General features: G+C 41.3%; 1 protein-coding gene across 1 annotated transcript in view; it reads right to left on the bottom strand.

Annotated features, from left to right (window-relative positions):
- Positions 1 to 11,967, bottom strand: part of LOC310803036 (ephrin type-B receptor 2-like) — a gene marked incomplete at its 3' end in the record, with an annotated part of 69,327 nt that extends 57,360 nt beyond the window's left edge. Inside the window, exon 1 of the mRNA XM_083667673.1 lies at positions 11,878 to 11,967. Coding sequence (XP_083523799.1) covers positions 11,878 to 11,929 — 52 coding nt within the window. The 5' untranslated portion in view covers positions 11,930 to 11,967. The remainder of the gene's footprint in view (positions 1 to 11,877) is intronic.
- Between the last annotated feature and the right edge of the window lie 761 nt (positions 11,968 to 12,728).

Here is a 12,728-nt window from a genome sequence, read left to right as displayed (position 1 = left end):
GCGTGTGTGTGCGTGTACATGGAAATGTTTGTACCTGGGTGTATACAGAGTGTACGTATGAGCGCTGAGCATGTGCACAAGCCAGAAGCTTGTCTGTCAGCAGGAGGAAAACCGCCAATAGATTTAGACTTCTATTTCTAAAAAGTAGGACAACTCACCATAAACACCAAGACTAAAAGGAATGTCACTTTGCATAATCCACTGGTTTTGTTGCTTTACATTGTGAAAAGCACAGTCAAAACACATGACAAACACTCCCCAGTGCTGTATGCTTCCATGCTGTCCCCTGGGGTGAAATACTATGTTAAAGGGAGGTAACATACGGCCTATAACACTTGATGGAAAAACAGTTGACTATGTCCAGGGAGGTTTGCTGGAGCAAGGATTTTACAGTAAGCCTGCAATTCTTTAGGTCTCCACTCATTCCTCTTACTTGACAGCTGGAGTCGGTTTAGCCAGTGGTGGTGGTGAGGGGGAAAGGGGGGGGGGGGTTAGTCCTACCTACAGTATGCCATCGCTCAACACAGTGGCAGGCGCACAGAGAGGTTAGAGCGAAACCCCCCGCCCCCCCACGACACACACTCACACACACACCCTGCCAAAGCCGCACAGGGGATGGTGGGGACGGACTGAAGGCTAATCCCAGGCATGTTTTTTCAATCACTCCAACAGGCAGGACTCTGACAGCCAGTCCATCAAGGGACTCATACAGTCAGGAACCACATGCATGCAATGTGCCCCTGTCTGCAACACTCCACTCCACTGGCTTGGTTGGGAGGAGAGGGACTTTTATTGTGAAAGGGTGCTGTATGGGCAGAGGTGTGGTGAAGTTGGGTGTATAGAAAGTAAAAGCCTTTTAAGTAAGCTTTACTTGTGCTCATGTAAGTAATGGGTTGGGAGTGCTGTTAGTCATCATCATTATGTGTTCATGAACTAATGGACACTTGGTAGGGAGGTTCGGTTGAGACGTGAGATGTAGACTGATATCGAGGGAGTTAAAAGCATTTTTAAATAGATTGCAGCTCTATCGTAAGTGTTACTGCTCTGAAACTGACAATATGCCAGAGAAGAGAACAAATAGGTTGTCAGTTGGAAGACGACAAACGTGAGGCTCTCTGCAGGAATCTGTCTTTGTTAACCAGCCCAGCCACCCAACACATTGAAACATGGCTCTTGTTATCTCTAAAGAGTGTGTGATGGATTATGGGGGTATGTGTGTATGGGCTAGGGGTGTGAACCACAGAGAGGTTCTCTCTACCTCCACCGACATACATGTCAGCTTGCGTTATCTACAGATGAAAAAGCTATTTGGACCACGTGAATAATAACATTCTACACATTTAACCATATCATATGACTTATTCATTTTGTTTAATGGTCTCGGCTGGATCTCTGCATTGATTTCACAGCCACAGCATGTCTCCAGAGATTTTGCTATGGATTTTCCAGCTGACCCCCAACCCAACCCAACCCCCCCGCCCCCCACCTTCCCCAAAGATCCACTGTGATTACTATCTGAAAAGTCCTGCCGGTGGAAGGTATGGAAAATAGTCATCACTCCTCTTTACTCCGATTCCCTATATTGTGCTCCTGTTTGGGGGAGCAGCCTGTGTTACCTCATGGCCATACAGAGATCCCAGACATTGTTTCATTGTGGACGCCAAAGGAGGCTGGTGGAGGTAGAAATCGGAGGACGGGCTCCATAATTCCATTCCATCCATTACAATGAGCTCGTCCTCCCATTTCTACACGGGCCAGACTTCCCTGCTGTGAACGCATACTTCTCTGTCTTTGGCAGCACATCTTGGCTGTGTGTTTTAGGTGTAGTGTTTCCTGCTGAAAAGTCTTTACAGGATCAGAAATTAGGGTAAAATAACAATGAATAGGGAGCTGGGACAAGAGCAAGACATGATTTTACTGCCTGAATGGGAGCCATTACTACTGATACAGGTCTGACAGATCCCCGCTGTCAATCGCCAGCCCACCTGCTGATGCTGCGTACTGAGAGGTGATTATGCAAATGCAGGTGTGCTTACTCTGCCCAAATGGAGTATTTATCACAGGAGCTATTATAAGAAAGAAAATGTAATGACTACTCATTGATGTTACTCTATAAAATGATCCTCGTGGTCTAATCTTTGCTAAGCTCCTGCTATTGATCAGGGCTGTAAGCCGATTCAGATTGATGAGAGGGGTAGATGGGCTGGGGAGGAACAGTCCGAGAATTCTAAAGGAGATCCGTCAACCAAGAATAATTACACCATTTTTTATTTGTTTTTATTGTTTTATTTGTGAACAATATAAGAATCTTTGTTGTCTGAAAAGTGAATTCTGCAGTTCCAGTAAAAAAGAAGCTCGAAATCTGTCTGTCTGTTGTTGTTTTTGTCCATCACAGATATACAAAAACCTAGGAACCTCTCGAAAAAAAAACTTTTTAAATCCTCAAAGCAAAAGCACTGTAAAGTCCGTCACACCCCACCTGCCAGCCCTTTGGTAATCTGGAACCCCGCCAGTGCTGACCAGGGCTAAGTCTGTGCAGAAAAGCAGACCCTATGGCCCGGGGCAGTTCAGAGTAATTGGACTACAGCCGATTAATCACTAAGAAGAAGCGCAGTTACCCTTCTGTTGGGATGACCCCTGCCTTTGAGATTTGTTATCTCTTAACCCTCCATTTTAGAACTTTATTTCTCTTCTCCTCCTCCTGGCTAGTTGCTCTTGTCTATCCCCATGCCAGGTCATCAAAATGGCCCCTGAGTTTTTTTTAAACGTCTCCAGCACAACACCGCACGGCACGCCGATTTGGTCACATCTAACCCTGTGTAATTTCACCCCAGAGCTAGTACCATACCCCTGCCGATGTTAAAGGTCCATGCCAGCCAGTTTTGCTTCCTGGCTTTTCTTGAAAGAAATACTCAAAGAACGAAAGCGTAGAGTGGTGACATTAGTCATTCACTGAGCTATTTGGGAAAGTAATACCAGATATAGCTAGTGGCAATTCTCAATAAAATGTGTCGAGAGGTTGTTTGACTAAGTCGCAAAAAAGCTGGTGAAGGGGGTTCGGAGGGTTATATTTGACTTGGGGCTCTAACTCTACAAACAGGCTAGCCACGTCACACTTCAGAGCCTTGTAGCTGTGTGAAATAGTTTTAGAAGAAGCTAAGAAAATAGAATGTATCGCCGAAAAAATACACATACTTTGACCATAATGGCAATTTTCTGACTTGAATCATTGTGCAATAACATTTTGCAGCACCAGGATGCCGTATATCATCTAAAAAACGTCAACATGACTAATGTGGGCCTTTAAGCCTCCCCACACTGCCCATGTTAAATCTCCATACGCTGACTCAAGTGTAGCTACTTCTGAGCTCTTTCAGGGTCTGAGAGGTTTTGCCAATTGATTTATGCTGTATCTGAATTAATCTGGGAACAACAAAAGATTAGCTCCTGCTCTCTGGATGCAAGTCAAGTCACCGCCAAGGGCCAAATCAGTTAATTATCTCGTTTAATTCCCTCTGCACTAGGCTAATGCAATTAGATGCAAATAAATACCTCTATGCTATTACACTTTGTACTTTGAAAGTGTTATTATTTTCCCTTTCTTTCTATGCCTTTTTACCCATAAATGGTTTGTCCTAAATTTCAATCGACTGTACAAATGATGAAATCCTAATGGATTTCTTTATAATTGAACTTATAAAATAACTTTATTTCTCTGCGGTCTGATTTGAAAAAACTCAACAACTATTACTGTACATCACATTAATGATGGGGAAATGGGTGCAAACATTATCAATGCAATGAAAAAAAAAAATTATTCATGTTTTTATCATCAGTATGCAAAGGCCTTTGTGCCCACATGTAACTTGCCAGGTCATTAGATGAAACACATTTTGGTTTAATGGCTGGTTGTGGGTGGAGAGTAAACTACTGGCAGAGGCGATCATTTAGAGAATTCCTGGTTGACACTCATTTCCATCCTTCACATTCATGATTCATAAACACAGAACAATAGTCAGAATCTCTGCTCTCTCAGGGACTACAGCCACATCTGTCCCAGAGGGAGATGGTAGCATACATGACAGGAGCGGAAGTCAGAAATCAAACACAGGACAAAACACTCGCTCACTGTATATGTTTGGCCCTGTCAGGAGTAACACATAACCCTCAGATAAGACGAAAAGGTCACTAGAGGCATATAAAAAGAAGAGAGAGTGATAATCCCTTGAGAGGACACCCAGACAGAGACCTCTGCTCTGTCCTACTATTGTATACCCTGCACCCTGGTGAACCCTCCCTGCCCGACACAACAGCCAGACATAGGCATCATCTGTTCCAGAACACCAGGTTCTGCCTGGCTCTCACACTAATCAGATAAAACATGTCTGCTCCCTGGCAGCCCAGCCTGGGTGCGTCAGGGCCAGGGTGCTCTGTGGCACTAGGAGAGTGAGACAGATAGAGAGAGAGAGAGAGAGAGAGAGAGAGAGAGAGAGAGAGAGAAAGAGAGAGAGAGAGAGAGAGAATGAAATAGAGAAAAGAAAACAAAAGGCAGATGTCACGTGTGGCCAGGCAGACAGAGTGGCTGATCGACGTGATGTGCAGTGCAGCCCCAGAGCAGAGGCAGAGGCAGTGTGGTTCAGGTGGAAAAAAAGGCTTCCCTTTGTGATGCAGATGACAACGCAATCAGCCTCTCTTTGTCTCGGCCCGATGGGCTCTGCTCTCGGGGACACTGAGAGCCAGACACTAATCCTCTGGGTTTGTGTTCTCCCCGGGCCCGCTCATAAAGGCACTGCCACAGTACCTGGGGTGTGTGTGAACGGGGGGCTCGGAGACGGGGTCTGACCTCTCTCAGGGTATAGGCTGCTCCTCCTCCTCCTCCTCCTCCTCCTCCCTTCTTCTTGGCTCAACGGCTTGGGTTTACCAGTTCAACATTATAGAGGCTACGGTTGTAATGCCATGCTGTTTGGGCTTTAGAATATGCACGAAGATGTTGGAGATAACAAGGAGGGTGTTCATCATCTTGAGTTTTTGATCAAGCATTTATCCATGTGACATGCTGAGGGTTTGTAATTTGTCAAGAAAGATGTGATTAAGATATCTAAGCAAAAGATCGATAAATGTCTCACATCTAGGGTCCCTGCAAAAAGTCCAAAGGGTTACCTACAGTATACAGTGCATGTTAAGGCTCACATCAGGTTGCTTCTGTATGAAATGTAATTGTGTTGTATGTAGTGGTGTTACACACAGTCCACACTGTTGTGGATGAGCACAATACAACAGTGCATCATCCGCAGAGGTGTAGTACTGGCCAGAAACTCTGATTAGATTATACAGTTACGCTCATTGAATCACTCCTAACATATGTCTGTCAAACCTGATTAGCTAAACTGCTTACCAACCACATTCTGTGGATGTTGAGTTGTATACAACTTTAAGGGAAGATATTTTGCTATACTGTACCATAGAATTCTATAGGCAGTCTCAAAATGTATGACGCACGTTTCTTTAATGTTCAATGTTCGAGCCATGAAAGCCATGCAGTACGATGATGTAAATGGACTTGGTCACTGCCTCTTACATTTTGGGTCATGCTTACAGACCAGCCACTTTGCCTGAGCACAGACTGAAACAATTATAGCCTTAGGATAGAACAACACACCTATCCTTCAACCGTTGCAAGAAAAACAAAACCCAAAACCCATAATTCAACTGATCCTCAGTAAAGAATACAATTTGATGTAATGCATAGGTCCTCAATTGTCCACTGCCACAGTACACAGTACCTCCAGTGTTAAAAAAAACAAACTGGTTTGGTGAAACTCTACACCTTCGCCCATAGAGAAATGGATATAGTATGTTCTGAACACAGCCTATGTTGTGCACATTGGACCCGTTCTGAGGCAACCCTTCACAGCATATTGGGGAAAGACATGGCGTCTTTTCGTGATCACCAACTGTTTTGGAGGTAACGTTGAATAGCTGCTGTGCTAGTCAAATATGATGAGGATGTTTGTGAAACCTACGGCAAATTTCACAGATGTTTACAAAAAACTTTCCAGGAAAGAATAAGGCTTGATTGAGACATGTGAGAGCAATCGAAACATTTCAAACAACTAACATCCCAAATCCAAAAAAAGAAATACCTAAATAAAAAATAAAAACTCTGAAAAACATGCCACGAAACTTGCCAAGTTATTTTTAAAAAAAAAGTCTGATTCAACACTGACATTTCGCATACTGGTAGCTCTCAACATAAGCTCTATTATACAGTAGGGCCAAACCTACAGTAAGACTTTGAAGGGAGATCCGTTACAGCAGTCTCAGCAGGGGCGCGAGGCGAGGGGGTATGAGAGCCCAAGTCTGCCGTTTGAGACACACTGCCCTCTCAGCCATGGCCCTGGTCACAGACATCAAGCTGCTCTGCTCTACTCTTTCATTTATTTATTTAGCTTTCATTATCCAAAATGGAAGCATTCAGAGAGAATTATTCTCAAATCATGACTAATAAAAAAGAAATTGCAGTGGAATAGTAACACCTGTTGTGTAAATGTTTCCGGACATCTGTTCGTCATTTCGGACAAATAACCCCCTATTTATGTAATGTAATGTAAAAATCATGAATCATTAAATGATTAATAAAAGTGGGGCAGGAGGGTGCTGTTCAGTGTTATTCACCACCTCCTTCAGATAAACGAAAAACCTCCTCCTCTTTGTTACATATTTAGTTAATTTCCTCCTATTCAAACTATTTCTATAACTCTATAGCTCTACTAGTTGTTGATGTCTATGGATCATTTCTATACTATTATAGTGTAATAATACAGTAGTACTATAGTAGTAATTACACTTTTACACATTCAACTTTTAACCAATATTATAGCAAAAGAGGCGGGCTCTTGCTGACTGTTTTTTGGTGAACAAATGGTGGCCTGAACATGGGTGGGGAGTGGGGTACCCATACATGCCCGTAACAAAAGACGGCAGCTCAAAATGCAGCGACAATGATGTCATGCCATGCCGAGAGAACTAGTTTTTGTGAAACTGGCATCCCCTCACTATCGGCCAACATCTCAGAGCTCCCCTGATACCCCGGCCTTAATCTCATCCTCAAGGTAGTCCTAGATGTCCCAGAAACGTGACACCCACCCTCAAGTGAAACAACTGGTACCGGAACTAATTGAAATTTTGCATGCAAAGTGCCAATGCCTGGGCCCTGGGTAGCGTGGATTAGGGGGTTGAATAGAGGCAGATTCTTTGTGCAAGCCTACTGTGGTGGTTGGCGTGCAGACTGGCTCTCTGCATCTGCTCATTGGGTGGACTGAGAAAACACTGAAATGTGTACGGTCGCTCATTTTACCTTTACTTAATCCCATTTCAGAGCCCCCCTCTCTCTGCCTTTTGTTACTCTTCCAAAAACCATCACGCCTCCATGTTGGGCTCACACTTCTCCTCTAACACCCCACGCAAGTACAGTTGAAATGGGCTTCTGAATTAACATTTGAAAGCAGCTTAAACACCCTTGGCAGACTTTTCAAAACATGATCATACGCGTCTCAAACCGCCATGTTAAAACAGGATGCTATGAAATAAAATTCTGAAAGCAATTCATAACCACACACATTGTACATTTGAAAACATTTCCATAAAGGATTCCTTTGTAGTTATAACTGAGCATAAGTACATTTTGACACACACAAAAGCCAGGAGGACGAGTCTGAAGTATTTTTGGACCCAATAATTAAGCCACTCATGCAGATGCACACAGAATTGCAAATAAGCTGAAGAAAATGGAAAGAAATATATCAAGACTCACTATTATTTACTCGAATCCCCATTAGCTGCCGCCTTAGCAATTTAATTTAATTTATTAATTTTTTTCCAACATATTTTTTTGTGAACTTTGAATATATCAATGTCATATAGGTATTAGTATCGTCCAATTTGGTCAGGACATATCCGATAAAGGTATCGGCCCAGAATTTCTATATCGGTACATCTAGAATTAAAATGAGTACCAGGCCAATTTTGTTCTTATTTGTCCCATCATGCCTCAAATACATTGCAGGGGTGATATTTCCATTGCATTACAGCCAATGCGTCGAAACTTGGCCACAACAGAGACACGATATATCTTCCTCCACCTCCGGAGTTGAAAGTAAGACAGCATTCCGTCGCCTCACCGAATGCCAAGGATAAGATACACAGTAGATATGTACAAAAGTGGTCAGACCAGCCACCAAAACGCATACATTACTTATTGTTAACTTAAATACTAAAACAATGTGTCCCTAGAATTTAAAGATGTGTCTGAAAAAGCATACACATATTTAATTGGTAATAAATTGTTTACGCTCAATATATTTAGTGAGAGATTTGAAAAAGGTTTTTGGATTGTGGTTTTCTTAAGTACACCTGCAAATGCCACTGCAGCTGCGGAACAGGTAAACAAATAAAGGGATAAATACATGGAGGTGTCTGACACAGCTGGGATAATAGGACTTCTCTCTCTGAGCTGTGATTCCATTAATTTCTCTTGCAGTGCCTGTCTGTTCTTATTAATTATACAGAGAGGAACTCACATCAAGGGCCTGCATTAACACTGATCAAACAATTTAGAAGTACTTAGCAGTCAAGTCAAGTGAATGAACAGAATATCTATGAAGAAAAGCCACTGCCATCACAACAAAGTTCTCCATAAAACACACAAGGAAGCTTTAATGATTCTAGTCTATACAGACATGGTGTGGAGAACGGGTGTTCTCGTGAAGGACAATTAATTTGGACACCGTCAACACTTGATACAGTGACTTGACAAAGATAACATCCGACTAAAGAGGTACAGTAACCCAAGCGTAGGCCATTTTAAACCTCTCCGGCTGATATAGTACAAAATGGCGTATTTCAAGTCATAGAAGAAGCTAGCTACTAAATTTCAACAAAAGAAAATCACAAAAATTAAAAAGTTCCGACATTAACACAAGACATCTAAATGTTTACAGAGACGTTCCAGAGGTACTTCATAAACACGTGACTTCATTACAACCCAAAATACCGATGGAAGAAACCTCTTCGAGGCAGCCATGTTCTGTCGTCACACCATCAGAGCCGTCGATACGATTTAGTGTTATGTTCTTCTCTATTGCGTGTTGTTTTTTGGATTAGGGCTGCAGTGACCTCTTTCTCAACTCTTGATTTTTTTCATTCGTAGCCGACTCCTGTAACTTCATTGGATGAACGGCTAGGATGACACAGTGGGTAAGATGGAGGATTCGCAGGTTGGGGAAGAGACTAACCAGCCATGATACTGAAAATGACTACGAAAAAGGCGGGCGAAATATGCTTAGCTTGAGGAATATGGGTCCAGAAATGTAATACTTTACTAGTTTACTTACTACTTTAACAGTATATTGTCTAATACATAGGATGATAAATGATAACATGTGAAATATGAAAAGGGGCTCCACACAGCCATTATTGTGTCAAAATAGTTTATTGTTTTGTTAATGAGTAGGAAATAGACTTCTTCTGAATGAAAATATGCAAACAATCACCTTGATCAATGCCATATACTGTTTGTCTTACAAAAAACACATTGTATAGGCCATAGTCTATCGTACAAAATATTTCCATTAATAGCTACACATTGCCCCTATAAGTGAAACAAAGTATTGTTTTACAAGGCTCCTTTAATATATTTTGCAGTCTCACAAAGAGAGCACGTCTTCTAGCCACGTTTGCATTCCAGAGAGGAAAAAATAGCATGCCACTCTATTCCACGCAATTGGTAGAAAGACATTGGTCTGTTATTATTTGTCAAGCAACAGCTTCTGTGTGGTTCCATCTCCCTCAACGCCCTTTGGCCTGGAGACTGTTGTTCACAGAGAGGAACCTAATTCTAGTGCTAACCTTCGGCAAACAGTCCTAAGCTTATCCCATTCAAGCTTTTTTCTTTATTTCTTACCAGAATGAATACATATGACGCTCCATCACTATTCATTAGATACCGGTTAACACATTTCAAGGGTGTAGACATAGCTGATTAACTTCCAGTTAATTGTTGAAATATATCATCACTGAATTAATTTGATATTCACTTTTGACTAAGTAAACAAAAGAAATCTAATGGAAAAAACTACAGACCAATAATTTCCAGAATTATAATAATTGCCATAATAATTTCCATAATAACAATAACAATAATAATAATTTTATGAATGATCATGTGCAACTTACATTAAATTAAACAAAGTTGATCAAATTTCTTAGAAAAATATTATGTTTGGTAGGTCTGAAAAAATGAAAGAAACTTAGGACTATAGAGTGTAACACTGGAAATTAATTTTAAAACTGGCCTAAAAGGGGTTCCTATATACATGTCTTGCAAAGATAATTCCTCTTTAATTGATAACGACAGGAAAAATATTTTCATGGCACAAATAATAATATACTACTTGATTTCATTCAAAAATAAAAGCCGGACAACTACATAGTAATTAGTCTTCAAAAAGTGAATTAGTTATAGTTGTATATTGTCTAAAGATGTATGTATGAGAAGGTAGAATATTCCAGGTCCGAGCCTGTTATCATGGTGATCAAAGACCTACTACATAACTTTGTTTATTTAAAATGTACAGTAGTTATAACAAGAGTAAACTACAAATTTAATGAAAAAGATACTTGCACATTTAAGTTGGCTGTAACAATTCAAGAAACTTTTTTTGGTGTTATTTTACCATATTTAAATGGCACTGCCGGTATGCAGGTTTGATTGAATGTCATGTGATCACTGCTCACAAGGTCTTCATTGTATTGATCCAAATAGGGAATGTGCTATTCAATGTAGTCTCTACCGGCTCTTTGTAGAGGCTATGTACCGGTAATAATAGTAGCCTTCAATGAAAACAAGACGATTTTTACTTGCAGAAGTGGGCATAGGACAGGTTTATAAACATGTTTGTTTTGTGCGAAAAGGGTCTCCTCATTTTAATCGACCATAACTAGGGCCGCGGAAGGACCCGCGCATCCCTTTCTCAAAATCACTAGAGATGGGGCTGGTCACTGATAACGGACATGAGCTGCAGTACAGACAACATAATCGTCCTGCAGTTTACATTCTCAATCAAAAGAGACTGCAATTGAATCTTGATTGGTGTTCAAATATAGAGACCATAGCGCACTGGTCTGGATACAGTACCTGTTTCATTGTCCGACTGCCTACACGTTGCCTGCCTGCCTATTCCTGATCATCACCATTCGCGAGCGCAGCCTTGTGTGCCCCGGCGGTTGGAGCACAATGACGCTTCGCACAAAATAATGACACTACACAGAGACCTCATAAATAAAATACACTATCCTCCAGACTGGGACCCGTCATCCTCGGGAAACGTGTGACAGATTGTTGATCATGCTGTTATTTCATAAATTGCTGACAATTGAGAGGGCAAACGCCATGCTGAAATATAAGTAACCCGTTTACTTTCGTGTTGAAGGCTGCCTTTAATTGAATAGCCGAACAGTCACATAGTGTGTCTGTAAGTGACACAATGTAACCCTATTGAGATGTACACTAGGCTACAGACTTCGCACTTTTAAAACGGCATATTGTATCAGTTATTCTCATGGCATGTCCTTCATGACAGTCTACCTGTGCGGATGCGGGCATGTTTGGTGCAACACACATCTATACAGCAACTGTTCATGATTTCAGTCCAGGAATCAAAAACATTGTTTCCATAATGTTGTCCCATTTCTATAACTGAACACAAATTCTTCTGTTTCTGGTGAAAATCAGTCAGCCACTCAACGTGCTGTAAGCTAATCAGAAACTCTAGCCCGATAGGCAAAATGTTATTCAATGATGATAACAAATTCGCTTACCTTCAACAGCTATTACGGTGGGTATTATCCATAAAATCCATAGAATATCCATTATTGGTTTCTTTGGACCAAAGTGTAAAAAGCCCAGACATTCAATTAAAATAAGTCCTGAAAGCCATTGACAGCAAATGCTGACGGAGACAAGCGGACCTTCACCTTCAATGGAGTGAGCCAGATGCCATAGAAAAGAACTCAAATCTGAACCAAGTTTGGGCGAAACCAAAAACAGCAGACAAAGGGGTGCAGTGTGCAGCGCACAAATGTTCGTGTCAGGCAAAGTGCTCCAGATTTGAAACTTTCGTAATGGGTGTGTAAACAAATCGATGTTACAACTATGAAATATAATGATAATAGCATAATAGTTTTATAAATGCTCGCTGTTGTTTGTGCATAGCTTGTAATCGTTTGTGCTCACCCTGCTAAAACAAGTTAATATGTCCCAGCTGTCAATCATCCAGATAAAGAATCACTAAACTGCCTCATTCATGTCTGATAATTAAACATTTTAGGATCACTTGGAAGTGTTACAAATTAGGCGGGAGTAACTTTCTACTGCAAGTGATTTGAGTGATAGGATGTCTATCATGCAGCTCTGCCTACGACTGGGAAAGTAGTTTTATTGGTCTTCTGTCGAATTTTGTTGTCAATTCTCTGCTTCCTTTAGGGCAACACTAGAGCCTAGAGCCCTCTTAACAGGTGGCAAGGAGCATGGATCTCATATGCAACAAATAGTAAGTGATCTTACAGTTGTTTGTCTATTCTCTCATACAATTATATGTGGAATGTGACCTTCCATCACACTATAGGACGTATTCTCATAGAAATCCTAAAAGTTAAAAAAAAAAAGTTCA

The sequence above is a fragment of the Argentina silus genome, assembly GCF_951799395.1.
Source record: "Argentina silus genome assembly, chromosome: 4".
Lineage (NCBI taxonomy): Eukaryota > Metazoa > Chordata > Actinopteri > Argentiniformes > Argentinidae > Argentina > Argentina silus.
Note: the sequence above shows the minus strand (reverse complement) of the source record. Positions and strands in the feature narration are given on the sequence as shown.